General features: G+C 43.9%; 1 protein-coding gene across 1 annotated transcript; it reads right to left on the bottom strand.

The window, feature by feature from the left end:
* Positions 1–2,640: 2,640 nt before the first annotated feature.
* On the bottom strand, positions 2,641–15,434 carry ripk4 (receptor-interacting serine-threonine kinase 4). Its single transcript, XM_066699547.1, has 8 exons — positions 15,123–15,434; positions 10,611–10,902; positions 9,689–9,837; positions 8,332–8,381; positions 7,153–7,311; positions 6,448–6,557; positions 5,355–5,598; positions 2,641–5,186 (listed from the first exon to the last, which is right to left on the bottom strand). The coding sequence occupies exons 1-8, from the start codon at positions 15,302–15,304 to the stop codon at positions 3,925–3,927; spliced, it is 2,448 nt and encodes an 815-aa protein (XP_066555644.1). The 5' UTR covers positions 15,305–15,434; the 3' UTR covers positions 2,641–3,924.

Raw genomic sequence — 15,434 nt, 5'->3', positions numbered from 1 at the left:
CTCCCATGTCCCCCAGAGCGCAGTCTCTTACCCCGGCCCCTGTGTTGCAGGAGTTGCCCTCCTCTGCTAACAGCCAGAGTTTGAGCCCGGCTGACTCTGCTCCAGAGGTCAGAGCTGCGCTGCTTCAAGGATTGGGAGAAAAGTCGATCCCTGATGGAAACCAACTGGAAGACATGCCTGAAGTCGTCTCACTGGAAGACGCCATGCAAATGTTTCAGTGTCAGCCCGACACGAATCAGTGCGAGAGTGTCCTCAGTGGGGCCGGCTCTTCCTTCATTGAGCATGAGCCAGTGGAGCAAGAGGACTCCCTGGACGACGTGGACTGGGATGGCTGTATCGAGCGCATGCTTGCCGCACAGAACAGCGAGAGCCTTGTTACCTGTCCAGCGACTGCAGAGCCACAGGCTGGGATGGATTTCTTCTATGATGTGGACAGTTTCGGCTGGCTCTGTGACTTTCAGCTTCAGTCACTGGAGACCCCCTAGTGTCTCCAAGGATCTGGGGCACTGGATGGGTTAAAAGAACAACTCCCCTCGACCCACCCCCCACCCCCATCCCTCACCATGCACTCCCATCCCTCACTTCCATTCCTCACCACCCACCCCCATTCCTCACCACCCACCCCCATCCCTTACTACGCACTCCCATCCCTTACCACGCACCCCCATCCCATACCCTATATTCATTAAAAAATATATTTTTTTAAATGTTGTCATGGAAAATGTATTATTTATAGAGCATGCAGCAATGAAAGTTCTCTTTAAACAAATATCACCAGGAGCTTATCCGTTCAACGCGGTCATTTCTCCGGATGAAGTGGCTGACTGGATTTAGTGAGCTGCCTCTCCCTACTGCAGTGAATCACACACCTAAGTCCAATTTAGAACAGGTTTATTGCTCTGTAGCTCACACTTGAAAAAGGGCCCTTTAAAACACATGCCTATTACATCCCTTCTGACCCATTCACTATGAATTGTTTTACGATATCATTTTGGTGGGGAAAGGTGCTGTACTTTTCTCGGCTGCATCGGTTTTAGATACAATAAGAACATAAGGAGAGGAGGCCATTCGCCCCATCGTGCTCGTTTGGTATCTATTAATAACTAAGTGATCCAAGGATCCTATCCAGTCTGTTTTTAAGTGTTCCCAAGTTTTCAGCTTCTACCACATCGCTGGGGAGTTTGTTCAGATTGTGACAACTCTCTGTGTGAAGAAGTGTCTCCTGTTTTCCATCTTGAATGCCTTGATGCCCATTTTCCATTTGTGTCCCCGGGTCCGTGTGTGCCTGCTGATCTGGAAAAGCTCCTCTGGCTTGATGTGGTCGATGCCTTTCATGATGTTGAAGACTTGAATCAAGTCACAATGTAGTCTCCTCTGTTCCAGGGTGAAAAGGTTCAGTTCCTCAGTCTCTCAGAAGGACTTTCCCTTCAGACCTGGAATAAGTCTGGTTGCTCTCCTCTGAACTGCCTCTAGAGCAGCGATATCTTTCTTGAAGTGTGGAGCCCAGAACTGCACACAGTATCCAGATGAGCTCTAACTAGTGCATTGTACAGTCTGAACATTACTGCCCTTGTTCTCAATTCCACACTTTTGACAATATACCCTAGCAGTCTGTTTGCCTTTTTTATTGCTTCCCCACATTGTTTGGATGGAGAAAGTGAGGAGTCCACATAGACTCATAGGTCTTTCTCATGCGTTACTTCATCTAGTTCTATTCCTCCCATAGTGTAATTATAGTGGACATTTTTGTTACCTGCATGTAATACCTGGCACTTGTCCACATTGAATTTCATCTGCCAGGTGTCGGCCCACAACTGAATATTATCTGAATCCCTTTGAATAGCCTGTGCTGCCAAGATTGTATCTGCTGAGCCACCTATTTTAGTATCATCTGCAAATTTGGCAAGTTTGCTAACTATCCCAGAGTCCAGATCATTAATATAGATTAGAAAAAGCACCGGCCCTAGTACTGATCCCTGTGGAACTCCACTAACAACCTCACTCCAGTTAGAGAAGTAACTCCTCTAATCGACACCCTCAGTTTCTTATACATCAACCAGTTCATAATCCATCTACTTACATTACCCATTAGTGGGACACACTCAGAAACACCCTACCTTTAGATGATCTTCTAGCCAATCCTGATTGCACTCCAGGCTTCTTTCTTCAGCTACTCAACCACAAAAATGCCACATTTGGATTGACTTGGATAATCTTCAAGCCAGAGGATGGAAGATACGTTTTGCATTTCCTCCCGTGAATTTGCCCATAATGAGTTCAATAGCAAACAACTGAAATGGCCGGTGAAATGGGGAGATTCAAGACAGACCATTGTCTGCAGAGCTGAAAATACTAACAGTGCTTAATCACAGGGGGCAGATACTCCATCAAAATAAAATACTTACATAAAATCAGAAAGAAATGCTTTCAAATCTTAAAATGATTAACAAGTATCTATTATTTTGAGCCTTAAAAGACTCTGCTTAAGCCTAATCTCTAAATAAACTACCAGACGCTGAAAAATACACCTTATAGTACATCCTTCTCTACATAAGGTCTTTCAGACTGACCCATTAAATATGTTTACCTCTTACATGTTTACACAAGTCTTCTCTTTGGCATTGAACACAACACACCAGATTCAGTAAATGAGATGCACTTTACTGTACCATTATTTACAAAAGTGAGGCTGTGCAAACACTTGAACAAATACATAAATCCAACAACGCATTGCATACAATTGAATAATATCAACACTATATTACAATGAAAAAGGCAACAGGGACCCCTGAGCAGATTAAACAATGTGCAAAATATCTGCTTCCAGTTGGGCTTGTGTGTGCGGGCTTGAGAAGGTGAAAAATGGCACAACCATGTATCTGTGGCTGTTCAGTAAATGTAACATGTGAGCCATCCACCCAGCAATTCTCCACTTCCTGACATTTCCTCAGTATCTGTGGAGGCAGTAAGCACGGAGCTCCCACCTCCGAGGAATGGGAGATATAACCATGTTTCCCAGGGAGAAGAAGAGGCAAAGCAGGCAGAGCAATTAGTGAACTGCTTCAAGTGTCTAGTTTCCCCGTGCAGGTTTCTTCCCATGGTCCCTGTGTGTGGCATCCTGGCACTGAACGGCTGCATATTTTCACTGCAGAGACAGATCATCATCAGTCTGCTTGGCGTTAAAGGGCAGTACAGTGAAATACCGGAGATGCGATGACAGACAAAAATGCAAGGCGCTGTTTAAGAAGACTTAACGTCTTTCTGAATGCCAAGCTATGAGTTGCGGCTCTTTTTGTAAGAAAGTACAATTTTAGCACTGTCTAAAATCCTAATCACCTGCACTCTGACGGCAGCCACAGTGACTGTGAAAGACAACAGGGACCTTTGCACTTGTCATTACACAAGGAGTGAGGCGTGGAGTTGTAATGGAAGCCGTGCCAAGCATGTCAAACGAGTTTCATTTACTGTAGTCAAGCAAGCACCTTGGAGTGTTAATAACTTGAAGGCAAACTTAGCAATGGATTGATATCTACATGGGGATATTTACATCCCAACTGTGTGCAATAAAAAGTATAAAAAAAATATTAAAATATATATATATATGTATATATATACATTAACATGGGGTAGTACAATTCTGCCATCGTATCTCTATATACGTTGGGTTTATTACTTACAAAACTGCTACTCATTTAAGGAAGTTTGGCAGTCTCACAGAAGTCCAAAGCCATTTCCCAGCTGCACCCAGAGAGATATTAGATTTGGTTTTGCAAGTTCAGAGTGCCATTAAGACAGGATTTGCAATATGTACACAATACAACAATGACTCCCAACAGCTGGGTGGGTTAGGTACTGCTCTTCCTTGCTCAGAACTCCGACACAGCTTTGTACAATCCACCGTGACGCTCTCTCAGTGGAGAGTCCTTAAGCGCTGATCGGCTCACTTTGAGCGATGCTGCCATCTACAGAGTCACTGTCCTTGAGTTCTGTGAGTTTCAGGATCACAACCTTTCTCTGCAGCAGCTTAATGACTGCTGTTTTGCCGTTCTCTTCTGCCAGCTGCAGTGCAGTCTGCGACATGACGTTGTGGCAGTTGACCTCGGCCCCGTGGGACAGCAGGGTGCTGACAACCTGTACGTGGCCCTCTCTGGCAGCCAGGTGCAGTGGGGTGAAGCCCTGACTGTCGGCCAGGTTGATACTCTCTGGACAACTAAGGAGGAGTTCCTTCACCACATCGCAATGCCCTTTCTCTGCAGCCAGGTGGCAGGGGGAGTGCTGGGCATGGTCTGAGCTGCACAGGCTGGCTTTCTCCTCGATCAGCATTTTAACAGTGGGCAGGTGTCCAAACAATGCCGCCAAGTGGAGGGCAGTCGAGCCAGTCATGGTCTTGGCCTCGATGTTGGCCTTGTGCTTGATGAGAAGCCTGGAGGTGCTGGTGTGTCCCGTCTCAGCTGCCACGTGCAGTGGCGTGTACAGCATGACGGAGGTGACGTGGATGTTGGCTCCCAGTTCGATGAGGATACGTGCCACCCGGTACTGCCCTCTCTGCGACGCAAGGTGCAGCGGGGTCCTGCCGTCCGAAGTCTGGCTGTTGATGTTGGTGCCCTGTTTCACCAGCAGCTTGACGATGGACAGGTGGCCCTGCCAGGCAGCGAAGTGCAGGGGTGTCCAATTGTCCTTCCCCCTGACATGCATGTCCGCACCCCGACTCAGCAGCACCCGCACCACGTTCTCCTGGCCGTGCTGGCAGGCGATGTGGGAGGGAGTGCGGCCCTCAAAGTCCACCTCGTTAATGGAGGCGTTCTTGTCCAGCAGTTGCCGGGCGATGGTCTCGTCCCCGTTCTGCGCAGCAAAGTGCAGCGGGGTGTACTGGTCCTCATCCTTCGCGTTGACGTTGGTCTTGCGGCCCAGCAGCAGCTCGGCAATGTTCTTCAGCTTCTTCTCCACAGCCAGGTGCAGCGGTGTGGAGCCCCTCTTGTTGGCCAGGTTGGGGTTGGCATTGTTGAGCAGCAGGAACTTGACGGCCTCATCGTTGGAGAGCTGCACGGCATAGTGCAGGAGACTGGAGCCCCCCTCCAGCACCAGATCCACATCCTGGGGCTGCAAGATCTTCATCAACTTGGCGATGTCTTCTGTCTTGATAGCCTCACATAGCTTCTTCTTCTGCACATCCAGTGTCCCAGAATCTGCACATAAAAAGAGGAAACATGACGAGTTTTAATCTGAAAAGGCAGTAGCTCACCAAAATGCTTGCAATGGTGAGCAAATGGTAAAGAAAGTCTTCTCTGTGATCACAACATTTATGCTCAGGGCTTGTCTCTCCTCTAAAAAGACATGACAGACAGGTCACTTACCACAGGCTGCGTTTTCCTTTTCAAAGGACAGGGAGATGGACCCTTGGGAGGAGAACGCTGAGTCGACGGAGGAGATGCCAGACAGCCTCTTGTTGGTGTTCTCCTTGGAGTGGGTGCTGTCCTCTTTGACCCGGTCAAAGCTTTGGGAAATGCCCGAGTCGATCTGACTCAGCAGCTCTGACAGGCTGTAGTCCTTCTCTGTCAGGGCTGTGGACTGTGGCCGTTTCTTCTCCGTGGCTTTCTCCTGTGTGACATTGGCATGCATTATTGTCAGTCTTTCATATATATATATATATATATATATATAGACACACACACACACACACACACACACACATTTAAAAAAAGGCTGTTTCAGCCCAGCTCGTGGCATCATAATTAGCCTAATGAAATGTTAACTGGGGAGATTACCACTTCTTTCCAGACTTTGAAAAGTTCTGTTGGTCCAATATTTTGCATAACTAGCATATTTTAAGTTTTCAAACTAAAATGTGAAAGTCTTAGATAAGCCGAGGTAAGACAATAGAGACATTAATTCAATAATTGAGAGATCCTGTTGGAACAAAACACAGCAGACACTGCAGCCCAGGACTTGAGTGCTACATTTTTTTTACAGTCACGTACAGAACAGCGGCGACGATTGTGAAATGAACTCATTCTTGTTAAAAATGTTGTCGAACTGGAATTCTCGATCAGATACACTTCCGCTCGGATGTCAGAAAAAAGACACAATGTCTTAACTCAGTCTTACAGTCAGTGTACATGCATGAAAGAAAACTAAAAATGATTGCATCACAAGCCCGCTGAAATCATCAACTGACACAGAGTTATGATGAGACACTGGGAAGTCCCAAGATTTGAGTCTGCACCATTTCCTATAAACTGATCCTGGCTAGAAAACTGACTGGTGTAGGAGCTTTGGCACAACCAAGTCTGAAAAAACCCTTGGATTTTGTTCCACTGGCTGCAGCACACAGTCTGCATTTTCTCAAGAAATGACGTAGAATCCAGCGAGAATCTACTTGGGTTTTGTGTGTGACTATTTTAGATGAGCTAGTCTCTAACAAAAAAAAAGCTGAAGTATTGGTTGTACCTGATTGGTGTAGCCCTGCCCATCACATTGACTGGCTTCTGGTTCTACAGCTAAGTCCTTGGCCTCCTCCTGGGGCTTTGAGCACAGTTCCTCGGCCTCTGATGTAATTTCTGTAAAAAAATGAAGACTATGAGGACCTTGCCAATAGTCAACAGACACCATATAAACATCTTTGCAATGAATTATGTGATTCCCTGTCTTTGCCTGGATATTTGAGCACAGTTGCTTGTTTATAAGGAACTGTTGTGAAATATTACGGTGAGCAATGGGCCAGTGTCCTTTTTTCGTCACACTTCACATGCATACAAACGTACGACACAGCAGGAGGGTCATTGTGACATCCTGCTTTAGTGCATACCTGACATGACTTGCAAAACCCAGGCTACAGCTACCTTTGGCGAAAACAGGAAACGACTGATAGAAAGATTCTTGTCAGTGGTTCTTTGCAGGCTGAATCGACTATTTAAATGTATTTGTTTATGGTCTTCCAACCACCCTCCGGTATTGCCTCTCCTAAAGCTGTCAAGTTATTGCGCTCTTTTGTTTTGAGATCCTTTTTTTTGGCTGGGTTGCAGGTTTGACCATAAAGATGGCTCAGCTCAGAAGACTGGGTGGAAATCATCCAATCTATACTAAAAGGGGTAGTGGGGGGCCCTTCAATTGGACAGTGAGGCCAGGAAACATAAAAAACAGCAAAACACTCACCTTGGAAGCTGGGCCTGTCTTTAGCGGACTCCTGCCAGCACCTCTGCATTAGGGAGATGAATCCTGCGCAGGGCTGTGGGCGGGAGCGTGGGATTGACTGCAGCTCTGGCCGCATCCCCTTCACCACCTTCACCATGATGTGCAGAATGTTGTTTTCCTCTGCGAGGGGAAAGGAGCCAAAAACAGTTACAGTCAGCCACTGAAGGAAGAGCCTTCTGCTACACCCACAGAGGTATTCGCCTGCTTTTGGCTGTTTTGTGTGTTTTTTTAATGACAAACGGACAGATACATTGATGGAAACCTTAAACACTTAAACTTATTTCCAAGGACAACCAAACTTTCAAATAACAATGTCAAGAACTGAAAATACAATCAATACAAGGTCAACTGATTAGTAAATGTTTCTTGTTTCAGCTCCTACAGCGCCAGGGTCAGTAGGCTTTGCTGATATTTACACAGTGCACTCTTTTAGACTCACAAGTCAATATTTGACAAGCCTGGGAAAAAATAACAGCTACCATGCAACCTTCATCCTGCCTTGGTATTTGAAGAGTAAACACTGAGAACCTCTATAAGGGTAATGAAAGAGACGATATGTCCTGTCAGTCAGAGTCACAGCAGAAAAAACCTTCCAGGCCACGCCCTTCTCTGCAACGATCACGAACAGAGAGCAAGTCTGGCTGATGGGGCTGCTTTGTTTACAGGAACTCACAGCCAGACTTGCCCGGTCAGATTTGCGGTCAGATTTGCCCCTAAAGAGCTTGAATCTTCATGGGTTAACAAACTCCTCGTAATTGACTTTGAAACCATTTATTTAATCACATTTACCATACTTGTATTTCAGAGGTTTGCTGGATTTGTGGGATTATACTGGGGTAAGCTCTTGCTCAGAGCATTTCCAGAATCACATAAGGCTTCTATCTAATGACAAAGTTTATTTTCACGTGGCACCAGATCTAGCAATGGTGGAAAAGATCTAAAAAATATCATTAAGGATGAATGATCTTCTTTATGAATCACAACAACACAATGTTCCATCTGTAAAAATACCATTCCCATTCAACGTGTCACACGCAATGAATATACCAGGTTTAAAAATATGCTAAATGTGTTTTGTGAGTGTATTATACTTTGAAAGGCTTTGGACTATAGGGTAAAATGAAAGTGTTAATACAATACCTGCATATGGCTTCTTTTGCGTCAGAATCCCCCAGATGACAATTGAAAAGCTGAAATGTGAAAAATAACTACATTTAAAAAAAATACACACACATATAAACTTTTACAAATCCATTCAGTTTGCCTCAAGAGTGTTTCACATTAAACCCATGTTCAACGAGAGGACTGTGTGTACAGGACATTTGGCAGGCTTATACATAATTTGTGTATCTCAGTCTGCTTTTTTTTTTTTTTGGCCAATAACACAAACACATTGAAACCAATTATTTGCTCATTGATAGTGAGTGCCCCTTTCCCCTTCCTATTGCTGTGTGAGACGATCAATGATTCGCTTTAGACAGATCTCTCACTTTGCCATTAATCAACAGAAATGGAAGCAGAGGATTTCAAAAAGGAATACATTCTATTCTATTCTAAAGTCGAGTACAATGACACGCTGACTGACACACATTTCTACACGGACAGGGTGTGGCTGCAACCCAGGGCAAGGTATTGCAGCAGTGTGTTGTGATCAAACAAGGGGCTGATAAGAAAACAAGGAGTCTAGACGAGCAAGCATGTTGTCAACAGCACCTTGTGCGCATGCACCTGCAGAAACAGCATCCCAGAACTGTTGTTTGTTTTGTTTGCCTTAGTAACACTCAAGTACAAGTGGCTGTCCAAAGACTACAATGTTAAATCAGTTCAGTCAACTGGAATATTTTGTTTTCCCCAAGCTGTTCAACATATTACCCATATCCAGTAAACTGTGCGAATACTCTGAATATTTTCAACTGCAGCTTTGTATACATTTTACTTTGAGAACTCTGATAAGCCTGATTATCTTCGCAAGGAAAACTCCTCCTCATTGATAAATTTGTTATGCAATGGGAAAGTACCTGAATCATAACTTTAATGCAGTGTAGAACTTAGAGTCTTAGCCCGGTCCTGTAGTTTCTTTTTTGGCCAACCGAGCTCTCAATCACGTAAATTGAAACCTTAATTGAACTAATAATGTGGTTAATTTAACTTTCACCTCATAAAAGGAGTTCTGGCCCTGCAGCTCATAAAGATCTCTTGATCCAACACAGCATGTTTAAGGTTTAAGCACAATGGGTCAATTGGCCTCCTCTCATTTGTACACTTTCTTAAGGTAATGGGGAGCTCTCCGGCAAGACAACCTCAACACCACCCAAACCAACTGAAGACACTTTAGTTAAATAACCATCTACAAAGGTGTGGAACATCTGCTACCAGTCTGACAGTGAGGTTGGCAGAGCTCTAGGGACATTAATAACCCCAGTGACAGTGACTCCAGGAATCTCGCAGAAGCAAGACTCAAGGGAGGGCAATACTAAATCAATCGTTTAAGACTCACCTGTATACATCGTGCTTGGTGTCCGACACCCTGTCCTTCTCCATGATCCTCTCAGGGGGGAGGTAGGCGATTGTCCCACAGAAGCCATCTCTGCTGATGTCATCGGCCCGCGAGAAACCGTTCCACCTCGCCAGGCCAAAATCGGAGATCTGAAGGAGATTCATAAATAAAAGGCCTGTTTGCTTTGTCTCCTATTATGACAACTTCTGCTGCTGTTGTAAATTATATTGTTGTGATAATTGTCTAGTGAGGGTATCCCTGACTTCAGACTGGTGTTGTTTTAGATCTCTGTGGATTTGGCACTGTGTTGCGTGCTGTGGGAGGATATTTCTATGTGGGCAGCCAAGTCGTTTCTTTCTGTACACCTTCAGTAAGAAGTTTCCTTTTTGGAAGACATTGCGTGGGCGATTCTTCTGTTACTAGAGCTCACAGTATTCCTGTTGAGACTGGCCCGGGCTCCGTGTTTACATATCGAATTTATTATCCTCCACTGCAGGGTTAAAGGACGCACCCATCTTTTTCCCTTTCCTATTAGTCAGGCAGCTGCAGGGAGAGGTGGGGAATCAGGGCTGCGACCAGAGTTCGAAGGGCCAATTTGATCCTTTTGTTATTATAAAAAAACGTGTTGCGTAAAATTAAATCAGAATTTCAGTCTTAGCTTTCTTATGGGAAAGTCATGGTAAATAACTCAGAAGGAAGCTTCTTAAAGTCGTCATCGCAGGGCTGCATCATCAGACTATTAAAAGAAGTAAAAGTACAAAGGGATTTGTTTCTTTCCACATCATTTATCTAAGATATCCTGGTTCATTCAAAACAAACAATCTCCATTTATTTTTTACCAAAAATAAAGAATTGCAACCGACGTGAAACAAACGCACAAATAAAATCCCAAACAACCTTGAAGAGGCATCAGGACTCTTACCTTGACGTGGTAGTGGGCGTCCAGCAGGATGTTGGCGGGCTTGAGGTCCAGGTGCAGGAGCGGGGGGTTCATGCAGTGCAGGAAGTTCATGCCCACTGCTGTCTCATGGATGATGCGGAAGCGCAGTTCCCAGGGCAGCGGCTCGGAGGCCAGCAGGGTCTCCAGGGAGCCCGTCTCCATGTACTCCATCACCAGCCCGACAGGGTCGCTGCAGATCCCGTACACAGGTAGGATGTACCTGAACTTGGCCACCTCCATCTTCTTGGCCTCCTCCAGCAGCTCTGAGCGCTCCCTGTGGACGGACAAGATAAAGAAATGCAAGTAAAATACCAGACAACTTACATGACTCTTCTCACACAGCACAGTGCAATTAAACTTGTTCCCAAACTTGGGACTGGATCTTCTTGCCCAGGGGTTCCCAATGTCTGGTGATGGAGAGCCAATTTCCGGAGGTTGCATGGGATGGGGGGCCACAGTAGAAAATTTACCACCAATGAAAACTAAATCTGTCCCAAATCATACCTTTTTATTTCCTATACGTTTCTGTTAGGGAACATTTATGAAATGTATTTTTTTTTTATTATTTTCACCCAAATTACATGTGAATTTTGTAACAGAAAATGTACAAATATAGTAAAGGTTCAGAAAAGGGGTGGCTGAAGGTTGGCTTTGGAGGGCCACATCAAACATCCTCGAGGGCTGGATTTGGCCCCCGGGCTGCACTTTGGGAACCCCTGTTCTAGCCTATTGTAAGTAGGGTTCAGGGTCCAACCCATTAGAGATTAAGAAACATCACTATCTGTTGTTCAAATGAAGCAAAATGTACACTCGTTCAATAAAAAAAAAAACAGAAATATACTAATGGAAAAAACATGACGACTGATACAACCATGAGTTCTAATTAAATACCAATGAATAGTCTTCTTCCTTAGTTGATCTTCGATTGGTCTTGTTCCTTAATTGATAATTGTATAATATTGATCTTCGAGTCCTCTTAGTGTTCAACCAATGACCTAAGGCCCACTTCTGGTCTGTGAATGAAGGTCAACTTGTAAAAATAAGTTTCTGTTAACTTTGTAGTCAAACATGCCCTATGTTAGATCAGTACAAGCTATAAATCAATGGCCGCTACACACGGACACTTTTACAGAGCCAAACTCCAGCAGTCAGAGACGTGTCATTGCGGATTTGAAAGTTCCCCTTCCAATCAAAAGCGATTTTTGGTTTTCCTTGGGGCTGCCCTTACCTACGTCAATTAAGAGCCAGTCACATTTGACCTCAATGGAGATGCAGGAAAGTAAATCCTATCCAATAAACTTAAATAACGTTTTCAAATGAAATTTATATATAAAATCAAGTGTCACTTTGTTCAAGGCATTAGCCTCAAGTTGTGTGTATTGTTTTATTGTGTCAGTTTGTATCTGTCAGAAGCACAGTACATGCTGCCATAAATAATAGCAGGTTCAGGTGAGTGGACTCTGCTGAACACTCTGCCATGGGAAGAAAATGAACTTTGGCTGGGAGCGCATACAATCCTGTTTAGTTCCTAGAGGCTGAAATAGTTTGCTAGTGCAATGTGCTTTCAAAACCAAATAGTTAATTTCAGTGCTGCGTTTCACTTGTTCAGTCTCTTTTTAATTTAATCTGATTAACAGCCTTATGAGACAAGTTATGTTGGGGTATTTCTGTTAGGAATAAAGTATCAATTCCTAATTCATCCTTCACTTCATTAAGATGGCATTCTTCAGAGTCTTGCAATATTCTATGTCTTAAAGTGTTGGATTTAGTGTGTATGTGTGTGGTTTTTGTTTTGATTTGTTTTTTAAACTCTACACAGACTCTACTAAAGTCCAAGTAAAGTTCTGTGAAATTACATTCAATTGCATTCAGACAGACTGTTGTGGTTGTTGTGAAAGAAGAAAACCACGTCAACCCAATGTACAGCCTAGACTTTTTCCATCTCAGTCTGTGAATGAGCATTGTGCTGTTGTAGGCCACTAATATGGCTGAAGAAACACCACTGCATGTAAGGATCTGAGAGAGAGAAAGAGAGAGAGTGTGCCCGGCAGCTAATCTCTTCACCAAAGCTACATTCCTATTACTCTTCAGAAGAAGAAAAAAACAAAACAAAACAGACAATGTCTTCTTTTAACTACAGCCTAGCAAGACTGGTTGGGCAACCTTGCTCATTGTCTCCATAAGCACTGGTTAGGTATAAAATTTGTCGAACAAAGACCACTTGTGACTCGAACTGTGCAAAAAGCAGGCAATTCACTATTTGTGTTGTTAAAAGTTTGGGGTAGATGTTCAAAACTGATACCCTTGTTGTTCAGGTTCAGTGAGCATGGAGTCAAAATGGCTGGGAAGGCAGTCATGGTTTTATGGTGCACGGATGAGTTCACCTCAACAGTTCATGCGTATCTGCATTTGTGAAGCCCTTTGCAGAAGCGAACTGTAATGGAACTGTTATGGAACTGTTATGGGGGAACATAACAGGATGAATGTCATTCAATCATTATAAAGAGCATATACTGGCTGGTGGGGGGGGGGGTGGTAGTTGGTGGGGGCGGAGAAGTCACTCATAAAGCAGCAAAGTGCAGATGATACCAGAGGCAGATGAAACCAGAGGCAGTAAAGCACCTCAGAAGAATCCTGTGTTTACTCTTGCTGCTGGGACGAATGGGTCATTTATAGGTCTGCTTTTATACTGGCAAGAAAGGAGGTTACAAAAGGAACAAGCTCACAAAAACACCCTTAATCAAATCCTCGTTTTCATAATGACAACAGCAGTCCTCCGTCTCAACATGCAGCAACGGAGAAATGGGTTGGGTGACACCAGAGGCTTGTCTTGAAAACTGCAGCAGTTGAACCGATTAAGCAATACAGCAGGCACACTGGGGTATTGAAATGGGCATGGCGGGAATTAAATGAAGATATTTTCCAGTTTCTATGAAGAAAATGTAATTTCCTTGATTTTATCTGTCCAGCTGTTGACAAACAAGTGTTCAGTATTCTACATATTAGAGACAGCTCTAGGGGCTGCACTACAGTGGTTGATATGAAGCCAGAGCTGGCGTTGTGAGCGGTTCAGATCAGGGCAGGGGAAGGCGTGTACTAATAATTATGTTTATCAACAAAGACGGGCACTTCCCAGTCACCAACCAACAGTTGGTCCGAGTCGAACACGGAGTTGAAATTAATTGGCCCCTCAGATGATGCTGTATGTGGAGTCCATGCCAACTAAAAACCACGCATGGCTGTGAGCTGATTGGCACACTTTAATACCCAACAGCACCGACTTTAACAAAAGTGATGCTTAGAGCAAGTGCATCAAATGGCATTTCTTTTTTTTTGTAACACATTGAAACACGGTGAGCTACTGGTGCTGTGCTGGAGTTAAAATAAACCAATAAATAAATAACCAAAAAGAGATCATATTTCCAGTTTCATTAATTTTCAAATGTATTTCATGTCAACTGTAAAGAGATGGAAATGTGGAAAACCAGGGGGAGGAAACACTTGACTAACAAGGGCAACCCATGGGTCCAGGTCTTACTCATGGAGCTGAGCTAACCTCTGGGAACGCCGTAAACTAAAGCAATGTGTGACATGATTTAATTCTCATCTTCAAGCCCCCAGGTCCATCATTGTGTGTGCGTGTGAGACTTTTCTTTTTAACATAAATGAGAGGTAAAGAGTGTGGCCCCTTTACATTATACTAAAGGCAGGATAATCTTGGCCTGAGGGCACTACTAAACTCCTTCAAACCAGCCTCTCTTTAGTAACTCAGGCAAGTGGAAAGGGCTGTATTTTTCCACAGATACAAGAAAAACACAAGCCTCATGAAAAATATCACCAAAGAAACTACAAAACATCTAAACTCTGATTTTAAACATTGTAAGGATCTTTAAAAATATTTAATCTGTGCAAAATGTGCCGGAGTGAAACACACCATGTTCTCGAACTCAACTACTTCACAAGAAAAAATAAAATGGATCTTGTTGATTGTAACATTTACTAAGTTTGAATGTGGTAAAATGAATATTACCATACATCCCACAATTAGTTCTTTACCTAAATATAATCATGAAATAGTCACATAAACTGTCCACATACAAATGAGAGGATGATTGACCACAACCTTAAAACACCAAAAGGCTAGATTTGTACATTCATACCACAGGACAGCAGACCCCTTTTGTTCATCGTGAACTGCTATTTTCTGTCCACCATTTGCAAAAAAAAATCTATTTAGTTTAAGCAAGAATACAGATTACAGTACAAACCCATGAATCATTAACAAAGCACAGTCCTGACTAATGGTGAATAACAGCGAACAGCTTGAAAACTTCCAATTCCTTACACTGAGTACCTCCCACACTCGTACAGAATGCAGACTTCAAACAGAAAAGAGAAGAAAAGTGAATATCAGCACAGCTAGTTTACATTCACAAGTGTAGGGCAATTCAGCCGACTAGTTATTTCCAGCTACATAAAACAAGAAGCACTTACTTTTCATCAACGTGAAGACTAGGAGGGCACTTGATTGCCAGCCATGTTTGCCACTGTACATGGCGTACTTTGTAAACTTGACCAAATCCTCCAGAGCCGATCTTTTCCCAGCTCCCAAACTCAGAGGAATCAAAGGTCTTCAGCAGACCCATGACCCCGGAGGAGCTCTCTGGGCTCTCCATGTCCTGAAACGGCTTGTGTAACTCCAAAATGATCACCTTCCTCTTTCTCGCTCTCACTCCTGTTCGTTCTCTCTCTCTCTCTCTCTCCTGTACTTCACTCTTCCTCGATTCCCTGCTGTCTGCCTAGCTC

This window comes from Amia ocellicauda, chromosome 3 (genome assembly GCF_036373705.1).
Source record: "Amia ocellicauda isolate fAmiCal2 chromosome 3, fAmiCal2.hap1, whole genome shotgun sequence".
Classification (NCBI taxonomy): domain Eukaryota; kingdom Metazoa; phylum Chordata; class Actinopteri; order Amiiformes; family Amiidae; genus Amia; species Amia ocellicauda.
Note: the sequence above shows the minus strand (reverse complement) of the source record. Positions and strands in the feature narration are given on the sequence as shown.

What these genes read in the sequence shown, in the direction of transcription:
- ripk4 (XM_066699547.1), bottom strand. Translation starts at nt 15,304, where the DNA reads ATGGAGAGCCCAGAGAGCTCCTCCGGGGTCATGGGTCTGCTGAAGACC. An exon ending in ACGCCCACTACCACGTCAAG is followed by an intron (nt 9,838 to 10,610) that starts GTAAGAGTCCTG and finishes AATCTCCTTCAG; the next exon opens with ATCTCCGATTTTGGCCTGGC. An exon ending in GCAAAAGAAGCCATATGCAG is followed by an intron (nt 7,312 to 8,331) that starts GTATTGTATTAA and finishes TTCCCCTCGCAG; the next exon opens with AGGAAAACAACATTCTGCAC.